General features: G+C 34.2%; 1 protein-coding gene across 1 annotated transcript; it reads left to right on the top strand.

Annotated features, from left to right (window-relative positions):
• Positions 1-2,337: 2,337 nt before the first annotated feature.
• On the top strand, positions 2,338-10,298 carry LOC148299337 (serine protease inhibitor swm-1-like). Its single transcript, XM_088276175.1, has 4 exons — positions 2,338-2,410; positions 3,307-3,510; positions 7,933-8,103; positions 10,102-10,298. The coding sequence occupies exons 1-4, from the start codon at positions 2,338-2,340 to the stop codon at positions 10,296-10,298; spliced, it is 645 nt and encodes a 214-aa protein (XP_088132301.1).
• Positions 10,299-11,225: the final 927 nt, after the last annotated feature.

The following is an 11,225-nucleotide window of genomic DNA, read 5'->3' as shown; positions in this document are numbered from 1 at the left end:
CTTCTCAGGTTCGATTCTTGCCTATTCTAAACTAAATTCTAGAAAGATTTACTTTCAATTGGTCTAGGTGTTTATGGTGTATTCTTCACATTAAATTTCCCTATCATACCTTTTTTTTAAAGATATGAATCACTTATATTATTTACCTTTCTTATTATGTACTTATAAGGTTTATAAATCATTTAGTGGATTTTTGTATTTTCTAGCTAATTCAATATGTTTTTATTTGAATCTGTGTTGGGAACGGGAGGGATAATCTAGTGTGGGCCAATCAGGAACTTCTCAGCATTTGCTCATTGCTGGGAGGAAACTACGTAAAACTCCTTAGGAGAAGGCGGAAGGTTGACTGTCATCAGCAGACCTTCCGTTCCACTAGAAGAGGGTTCGGCATTTTGTGTCCTACCTTGGTTTTTGTTACCAATGTCCTTCACTATTTTTATCATGTACGATACCATCCCTATCCTACCTGCAGACAAGCTTCTAAGGGATCGTCCTGATACAATGTTAATATGTTATCATCACGCAAATTAATGACGCGATCATTGTACAGATAGAGGCGAGAGTCCTTGTTTCGCGCGATGTCGTTTATTAGTCTCAATTTGTTAGTTAGTTAATCTCAATTATGACACGTTCGTACGAACTAAGTTCACGTGAACAGATTATCAAAAAATTTTGTCGCGCTATAGCATCGCGTGAATGCCAGTTAGGGACACTTATTCGAGATCTGTATGTTTAACCTTTGATTAGTATGAGCAAAATTCGCTAGAATGTTCGCGTAATTGCGTTGTATTGGGACGACGCCTAAAAGTAGAGGCTTTGCGGCTTATTCTTTTAATAAAAATTACACAAAAGAAAACCTAATAATTATGATTATTATTTTTATTATCTTCTACAATTTGTTTCCTTATACTAACAGCTGTTCCAAACTGCGGACCCAATGAAAGGTGGAACTGGTGTCCTCGATATTGTTCGTTCGACAAAGAGTGTGGCTCCTACATCCATGGCTACATCAGAGACTGTCCTCCGCCCCCTCCCAATTACTTGTGTTCACCCCGTTGTGAGTGCTTGCCTGGCTACTTGAGAATTGGTGGCAAATGTCTTCTTCCTGAAAATTGTGAGCATCCATTTCCTTTTTAAAATAATATTCAATATTTTCTACCACATGAACTTTTTAATTATTTATTTAAACTTCATGCACAGAAAATAAAAAGTACATTGGCGGGCTTATTGCTAAAAAGCAATATCTTCCAACCGACCAAAGACGGACTAGTGATATTGATCAAAACATATGATACCATATATAGCCGTTTGCAATCAGAGGGTAGATAGTACTTGAACATTTAAAAAACATAAATTACAAATTGACATTGAAAAAAAAACATAAATTACATATTAATATACCAATTACCAATTAACAAAAGACGATTATAAGGAGGGCAAAGGAAGAAGGGAGTTTAGGGAAGGAAGTAGAGGGAGGAGGTTTGATCGACAGTTAGGATTCTAATGACAGATAGTAATGTCTCAAACGTTTTTAAAAGTTAATACATATTATTGTCTGATGTAATAGATTTTATCAAAAAACTAAAAAACAAAAAGATGAAAATGAAAAAAAATAATAATAAAATAACAAAAAAGTATTCTAGGATTCTAATGATAAATAGGTAGAATCAGGAAAACTTTTTACGACCGCTATTCTTTTTTGACGACCAAATTTCTATTATTTCTTTTTATTTGTATTTAACCTGTGCTTTTACTTGTTTTTTTAAAGTTTTTGTGTTCTCATCTAACTGATGAAAAACATTTAAATGATTTGTACCACACTTTATTTCATTTAATGTTATATGTTTTTCATTGTTTGTGAAAAAGCACGGCATCAATTCGTTTAACTTCTATCTGTACCCAGTAGTGGATTAGACAGAGTATCAGTGTCAACTTGATGATACGTCAGGCTTCCCAAATCCAAAAGGATTTATTTTCTTATCAACAACTTATTTTTTAATATTTTTTTAAACCTTACGTTAAAAGAAATATTCATAGAAACAGTTTTATACGAGAAGTGACAATATCTCATCGTTAACCTCATGTTCAGAAACTAAGTGTCACATTTACAATACTTTTATACTCAAGTTACTGTTATAAGTTGAAAATAATTATAAATACTTTTGAATTATTTTCAACTTGTATGAATGCAGTTGTAACTTTTGAAAGTTTTTTTTCTTATGTGTTGATCTTATTTCAGGCTGTCCTGATCCCGCATCTTATCAAGTGGTAAACTGTCCACTTCCTTGTGACCAAAACTGCGATGGTTCGCCCAATTGTAGTAAGGACCGTTGTGTCATGAGGGGATGTATTTGCAAACCGGGATATGTCAAAGACGCTTTAGGAAATTGTATACCACAAAGTCAATGCGGTGAGATAATAAACAAGTTGTGAACTTTGGTGTATTAAATTATTCATTTTGACTTCTCAATATAAATTAAGAAGAATATAGAAGTCTGGACACAGGGCTTATGATCTGTCATAGGCTGGTTAAGTGATTACTTTACTTGTTTTTAAATAAAAAATCATGTTTACAGGCACCTCCAAGTATGTAAAATAATCCGAGGTAAGGATTTTACATACACCTAAATAAAAGGGTCTCTTTAAAGATCCTTTCTACCCAACAACTACACGACTCAAATTTTTAGAACTCATACATATGTATGTTATCAATCTCATGAAACTTCTCAATTGAAGATTGAGTTCACAACACCCATCAATGGTTGGATAAAGAAAGCTTTTATTCAGTAGAGACCCTTTTATTTAAATGTGTGTAAGATCTGAACCCCGGAGACGCCTAAAAACATAATTTTTAATTTAAAAGTGTGAAAATTTAAATGTGTAAAGTGATCACTTAAACAGTCTATGATAGTTTGTAAACCCTGTAAATCGCTCAAAAACGAAGTCACATCCTTGGAGGACCTCTACTAGACTTCAAGAAGGTGAAGCTCCTACCATCAAAACAGGTGGTGAGTTACATGACTCGTGTAGGTCTTGGCAATGAGCTGTGATATAGAGGGAGGTAACAATAGACCTAATATGGTCGCAGTAACATAAGGGATGCAAGATCCCTTGACCCCAAAAAAAAAACCTTGTAAATACCCAGACTTCCATGTTTTTCTTCATCTTTGTTGAGATGTCAAAATCTCTTTTACGATGCCTTTATGATGACGTAAGCATTATGAAAATGTAGTCCAATCCATCAATTTGAATTGAACATTTTGATTTTGATTTGATTTGAACATCGAGACATTATCTTGTTTACAGATACAATTTGTTCCGGCCCCAACGAAGTTTACGTGCAGTGTGTGAACCAGTGCGCTCAGTACTGTGAGTATATTGGTAGCACAATGGGCCCCCCCCGTCCCGTGGGCCCCCCGTGCCCTCCGGGACCCTGCATCCCGGGATGCGAATGCGCCCCGGACTACATCAGGGACAGGGACAACACCTGCGTACCGAGGTCCAGCTGCCGTAAGTTAAATCAACTCTTATACCTGGTTCACTCACAATGTCTTCATGAATACATATGGCGGACCATCTAGTATTTTCATAATTGCATCCTGGCAACCCTATTTCAATCATTCGCGGACCATGGATAGAGTAACAATCGCCAACCTGGTGACATTACTGAATTGTTGCCTCGCTTTGAAAAGAATAGCAGTGTTCCGGTTTGTTAGATTCTCGAATTTAGTCACCAGGACGATCAATAACAGCATTTTAGAGTCTGGATTAGAGTCAATTTTGATTAAACTCAAAATCGATTCTAACGGAGGCAACCACATGAGTGAAAGTAAGCTTAATCTAAAACAGCGTCTCGACATTTATCAAAAGGGGCAGGGTGCTAATATGATGGGTTAGTAATATCCATACGTTTTCTATTCCATTTTTACTATGTGCAACCAAAAAGTTTTACTCGACTGGTGGCAACAAGTAATTGGATACCAATGAATTTTTGTTCATGGGGATAGTTAGTATCTTGGATTTCTGCATTACATATCGCTCACTCCTTTCAACAACGTCAAATAGAAAAAATTGACAATTTTCAAACGTGCATGTTTTCGGAATGTCCAGAAAATGTGATATATCCCAGCAAAAGCAGCATATTTTTAATTTAATATTTACCCGCTACAGGGTATAAAGTATTGTTTTTGCATTTTGAAGAAAAGGTATTGTTTAATTTTTTTTTTATATCCATAATATTTTTCAAATGGAGAAAAAACATTCAGGTTTTACATAAAAAGATTTGTTGCATGGTAAAAAGTTCAATAAGTAGCTTGATATTTATTTTCAATACATTGTGTTATATTTTTAAACTTTAAAAACTTTCTTCTGAAAAATCAACTTTTTTGATTTATGACGTTCTTGAAAGGAGTGAGCGATATGTGAATACCTTTAGGGTAAGGGGGTGGTAGTGTGGTCCCCTAAACGATTTGACTAATTCCGATATACATGATTCCAAAAATCGGTGGTGTAAAGGCAAAAGAGTATAACTCTCAAATATTTCATTTTCTAAGTTTGTTCTACAAAATGCCTAAATATATTGTATTCCATTATCTATAAAAAGGATAAAGCTGTAGTTGCTATTTCCTTATTTAGTTCTATAAAGATATGTTCATATAAAAATACATAAAACAAATGAGTTATTTAATTTCACAAGTTTGTTATTGCTCTCCTGTAAAATTTGGTCTGAGACAGATATACCCCTTTGCCTTTACACTACCGAAATATCAATGCAACTTCCCAAGGTGGAAAATAGAAATAGGGATGAGTGTTTACAAAACCAATCCCAGGAATGCAAAGAATCCACACTATGTATATGGGCGGAAAAGACCTGACGAATACGTGGAACAGAGAATGTAACCTACGAGGTAGAAGTATGAAGTAGAGTAGAAAATTTTCCAAGCAGTTTCCACCAACACATAATGACATCAAACTTGACGACATTTGATGTTAAGTTATTGACACCAATTTTTCCTTAAGTCAACTAGTCTACCATTTTAGCTTCCAAATTATTCCTTAACAAAAAGTAATCGATTTTATCATAATTACAGCGAGATGTGAAGACCCAGACATGGTGTATGAAACATGTGGATCTGGGTGTCAACCAACTTGTGAAAATCCAAACCCTAAAATATGTCCTGATGTATGCGTGGATGGGTGTCACTGTAAACCTGGCCTAGTTCTTCATGTGGGTAGATGCATCAAACCGGAAGATTGTCGTGAGTTCCTTTCTGTAGAAGTTCATTAAAAACTGTTCTCTTGAACACCTCTATAAAATGTATGTAAAATTCTGCCCGATTATTTTGTTTGAATGAAATTGTTGCTATGAGGGGTAGACGCTCGACTGCGAAACTGGCGTCCCGGGTTTGATTCCCGCCTATTACAAAGAGCTACATGAGGTCTATTACCAGATTGGTGAAATCGAATTGAAATAGAGTCTTGAATTATTCAGTCTCAGTTATGTAGCTTAGTTTAATTTCGCTTTTATTTTTACATCAATTTTGATTATTACATTACTTTTTATTGTTATTGCTCTTTTTTAAGACCAAATTTCTATTCTTTCTTTATATAAGTTTTAACCTGAGATTTTACTTGTTTCTGTAAGTTTGTTGTGTTCTCATCTTATTGATGAAGTAAACATTTCTTGTAATGTGTTTTTCATTGTTTGGGAACCATAAATAAATAAAATGCTAACTGAATTCAAGAAAGAAAAGAATTTACTTTCAATTGGCATGGGATCATTAAAAAAAAACATAAATTACAAATTGATGATACAAAGGGAGGCAAAGGATTAAGGAATTTTAGGGAACTCCTTCGCATACAGGGAAAAACTAGGAATGTAGGTTTGATGGACAGTAAGGAATCTAATGATAGATAGTATGTCTCAGACGTTTCTTAAAAGTTATTAGAGAAGGTGCATTTTTAACAAGGAGAGGTAATTCATTCCATATTCTTGCCACTTGGACAGACTATGGAAGGAATTACTGAAGAATGATGTGTTATGGCGAGGAACGGAAAGTTTTCTTACTATCATCTGTGATTTGTTTCTTTATATTTAAAGCTGTCCAAAACTGCGGACTCAATGAAAAGTGGAACTGGTGTGCTGGATACTGTTCGTTCGATGCAGATTGTGACTCATACATCCATGGCTACATCGCGGACTGCCCTCCACCCCCTCCATTTTACCTGTGTTCACCCCGTTGTGAGTGCTTACCTGGCTACTTGAGAATTGATGGCAAATGTCTTCTTCCTGAAAATTGTAAGCATCCATTTCCTTTTTAAAATAATATTTTCTATTTTCTATTGCATAAAAGTATGGCATCAATCCGTTTAACTCCTATCTTTAACCTAGTAATGGATGGGGTACTGCAACAGTGTCAAATTGATTGCTTATTACTTGTAAGAGAAGGTGATTAGTCAAGTTCAACAATAAAACACTTATAATATAATAAATTAACTTTTATATTATTGTGAGAAACAAAAAGACTTTGTGTTTTGATCCACTCACATTTTTACTAACCAACTAGTTTCAGCAACACCCTGTTGCCCTCTTCAGGATTTAATTTATGACTAAACATATATATATATATATATATATATATATATATATATATATATATATATATATATATATATATATATATATATATATATATATATATATATATATATATATATATATATATATATATATATATATATATATATATATATATATATATATATATATATATATATATATATATATATATGTATACATATATATATATATATATATATATATACATATATATTTATATATATATATATATATATATATATATATATATATATATATATATATATATATATATATATATATATATATATATATATATATATATATATATATATATATACTTATATATATATATATATATATATATATATATATATATATATATATATATATATATATATATATATATATATATATAGGAATAGAATAAATGGTGCTTTTAACAGAGTGATTGGGAATAAGAATATGTCCATGGAAGCCAAGCTAGCGGTTCACAACGGCGTGCTAGTACCGACGCTAATGTATGGAAGCGAAACATGGAACTGGCAAAGGAAGGATGAAAGCATTTGCGGTGGTATGGACATGTGGAGCGAATGGATAGCGAGAGAATGACGAAGAAAATATATGTGGCGAATGTGAGAGGGAAAACAGAACGTGGACGACCGAAAAAGACTTGGCACGATCAGATCAATCAGAACCTAAAATCTGGCGGTGTCAAAATTCTGCGTAATCGGAGGACATGTATGACTAGATGTATGGATGTGAAGGAGGCGAGGAGTGTATGTCAGGACAGAAGAGTGTGGCGTTCCATCCTCTCTGCCTACCCCTGCGGGGAAACGGCGTGTGAGTGAAAGAAACAGTGTACAAGTTATTGGGTTATGATAAGGATAGAGGTGGGGGTAATGGTGTTTTAAGTGTTTAGTTGACTGTGTAAGTGTAAGTTAACTGTGTTTAGGTTGGGTTTGATTTTATGGGAAATTTATAAAAAAATATTAAAAAACACAAAGTCTTTTTATTTCTCAAAATAATATATCAATATGATCCACAAAGTTAATGCTTTCAATATTTAAAACAATTTCATTTAAGTTTAACTCACTAAATACCACCATTTTGTTTGAATCTATTGTGACACGTGTTTTGATGCATTCTTCATTATTTTCAAACACCATACCAATACCAAATACTTTGAAGAAATAGTGGTATTTACTAAGTAAAACATAAATTAAAATGTATAAATTATATCACAAAGTGACTGCCGAATCAATTAAAGATAAAAAAATTAAGTTGAAACTTTTTAGAGTTTTTGTTTTATGGGTGAGTTGATCTTGTTTTAGGCTGTTCTGATCCCGCATCTTATCAGGTGGTAAACTGTCCACTTCCTTGTGACCAGAACTGCGATGGTTCGCCCAATTGCAGTAAGGACCGTTGTGTCATGAGGGGATGTATATGCAAACCGGGATATGTCAAAGACGCTTCAGGAAATTGTATACCACAAAGTCAATGCGGTGAGATAATAAACAAGTTGTGAACTTTGGTGTGTCCATTTTTACATTTTGACATATCGACATAGTTGAAGAAGAATATGGTAGTCTGGGTATTTACAGGGTTTATGATGTATCATAGGCTGTTTAAGTGATCGCTTTTTACATTTTCAAATTTAAAATCATGTTTTCAGGCGTCTCCAAGTATGTAAAATAATCCGGAGTTTGGATCTTGCATACTTCTGAATAAAAAGGTCTCTTTGTTCAAACAAAGATTCTATTCTACCCATGATTGAAAACCACGCTACTCATACATATATTTTTAGAACTCATACATATATTATCAATCTCATGACACTTCAGATTTGACGATGAGCTCATAACAGCCATTTATAGTTGGATTAAGAAAGTTTTTATTCAGTACAAACCTTTAAATTTAGATGTATATAAGATCCAATCCCCGGATTATTTTACATACGTGAAGACGCCTAAAAACGTGATTTTCAATCTAAAAGTGTGTAAATTAAAAGTATAAAGTGATCACTTATACAGCCTTTGATAGTTTGTCCTGTAAATACTCAGACTTCCATGTTTTTCCTCATCTATGTTGAGATATCGAAATCTTTTTTACCCTATTGTTGTATACCTTCTCTCTTCTTCTCCGTCTTATTTCTCATTACTGAGGGTTGTGACCTTTGTGGAAGCAATGACTCTTCTCCAGTTATCCCTTGACTGCGCTCCAACCATCGAGGTGCCTGCTGCTTCCTTAATTTGATCGGTCCATCATGTGAGGATCTTCCTCTCCCTCTTTTCCCCTCCAGGCTACCGATCATAACCAGCCGTTGCAGGCTATCCTCGTTGCCACACGCAACGTGTCTAAAGAACTGGAGAATCCGTCGGGTACAGATACTAGCCAGAGTCAGGCCATCCAAACGTACAGTTCCTGGCAAATGGACTCCTTGGTGGGTCTAGCTGTCCACAGAATCTGGACAATTGTAAACCTCACTTCACCCAATCAACACACCATAGTACAAAATATTTTATTTATTTATTTAAATATTTATTTATGTATAAATATAATATATATTTATTTATGTACAGAAAATAAATAAGTACATTGGCGGGCTTATTGCTAAAAAGCAATATCTACCAACAAACCAATACCAGAGTAGTGATATTGATCAAAATGTTTGATACCATATACAGCTGTTTGCAATCAGAGGGTAGATAGTACTTGAACATTTAAAAAAAACATAAATTACATTAACATAAAAAAACATAAATTACGAAAGATGATAATAAGGAGGGCAAAGGAAAAAGGGAGTTTAAGGAAGGAGAAATATTTCATTTGTTATAAATAAAAAACCACTGAGGTCCTAGCTATTAAAGAGTAATATGCCCATACTGTAAAATTACACCTCACAGACTTGTTCCTCTCTTCCGTGTCACAACAGATATATCGCTCACTCCTTTCAAGAACGTCATAAATCAAAAATCGTCAATTTTCAGTTGTGCATGTTTCCGGAATGCTCAGAAAATGTACTATATCCCAGCAAAAGCGGCATATTTTTAACTTAATATTTACCCGCTACAGAGCAGAAAGTGTTGTTTTTGCATTTTTAAGAAAAGGTATTGTTTAATATTTTTTTTTTAATATACTAATTGTTTTTCAAATGGAGAAAAAACATCTAGGTTCTACCTAAAAAGATCTGCTGCACAGTAAAAAGTTCAATAAGTGACTTGATATTTATTTTTAATACATTGTATTTTATTTTTAAACTTTAAAAACGTTCTCCTGAAAAATCAAGTTTTTTGATTTATGACGTTGTTGAAAGGAGTGAGCGATATGAATAGGATTTTTTTGCAGAAATAGAGAGTTATCAAACACTGTCTTTTTCACTCTCCATATATCTTTTTACCACTGTTTTTTCACTTTTTTCAAGTGGAGAAACCCAGATTTGTATGTAAGTAGTGGAAATTTTTTGTTGGATATTTAGAATATTTCGTTGTCCGTGTTTTCAGATTGTCCAGACCCGAATGCTTTGATGGTGGTAGCTCCGCCGGCTTGTCCCCACACTTGCGAGTTCCCGACAGGTCGTAAGCCGTGTAATGGAGTCGGACTGGCTAAGGGATGCGTTTGCAAAAAAGGATTCCGCCTGGATGAATCAATCGGGAAATGCATACCAAAGGACGAATGCCGTAAGTATTATAGGTTCTAGTTGAAAACCTATTTATATTAACAGAAGGGAAGCAAGATGAAAGTGGATTAATTTTAACACAGATTTATTCAGTTCTAGAAAATGACAGACAAGAAATATTTAATATAATCGCGTGATTCTAATGTAAGCGCGGTTGGAGAAGGGCGTGTCGATCACTGGACGAGCGGCAACGGAATGTGTCGCCCTGGTTTTTGTCCGGACCGGGCTCGGCTTCGTTCTGCATTTCTTGCGTGCGTGTTCAATTATGTTCGTTCGTTCGATTATGTTGTGTGTTGCCACAGTATTATATAAATTTTTATTTTAGTAGTAATAATAGTTTTTTTTAATAATTTATTTCATTTTTGATACTTTGTGATCTTAAAATTAATTACGCTGTTTTCTCAAATTAAGAGACTAAGCTTTTGTGCTTAGAGAGGGACTTACGCTTAATATTTATTGTTTATGTTTGTGGGTGATATAATTTTTTTTTCTCCGCCTCCGTGGTGAAATGGTTACCGTTTTTAGCTACCGTGCTTGAGGCCCCGGGTTCGATTCCCACGTTGGGTTGAAAATAAATACGAGTGATTTTACACTCTAATATTTATTCTTTATTATCCTGGACTGGTCCCTAAAGTCCGGGAGTACCTTGCTTTCATGTAAGTAATGATCAATATAAGACTGCGTCTATACAAGGCAGTGCCCTATGCACCATTGGGTGCGGATAAGGGTCAGAAGAAGTAGAAGAAGAAAGTCATTTTGGTATCTCAAAGATGTACTTTTCTTGAGATTCAAGTATTTTTCACCCTTAGTTCAAGATTTGCTGTTTTTTTAAGATGATTTCGAATATTCTGGAGCCAGGTGATCTGTCTTCTACCCACACCTCGTCAACCCTCTATTTTGCCTTTTATGATTAGGTGCAATAGCTCGTACTTCTCTCCTCTCAGCACA

This window comes from Brachycentrus maculatus, unplaced genomic scaffold (genome assembly GCF_059751285.1).
Source record: "Brachycentrus maculatus isolate JH-2025_06_01 unplaced genomic scaffold, ASM5975128v1 h1tg001181l, whole genome shotgun sequence".
Taxonomy (NCBI): Eukaryota; Metazoa; Arthropoda; class Insecta; order Trichoptera; family Brachycentridae; genus Brachycentrus; species Brachycentrus maculatus.
The sequence above is the reverse complement of the archived record's forward strand: the minus strand, read 5'-3'. Positions and strand labels throughout refer to the sequence as shown.

What these genes read in the sequence shown, in the direction of transcription:
- LOC148299337 (XM_088276175.1), top strand. Translation starts at nt 2,338, where the DNA reads ATGAGGGGATGTATTTGCAAACCGGGATATGTCAAAGACGCTTTAGGA. An exon ending in CGTACCGAGGTCCAGCTGCC is followed by an intron (nt 3,511 to 7,932) that starts GTAAGTTAAATC and finishes ATCTTGTTTTAG; the next exon opens with GCTGTTCTGATCCCGCATCT. An exon ending in TATACCACAAAGTCAATGCG is followed by an intron (nt 8,104 to 10,101) that starts GTGAGATAATAA and finishes CCGTGTTTTCAG; the next exon opens with ATTGTCCAGACCCGAATGCT.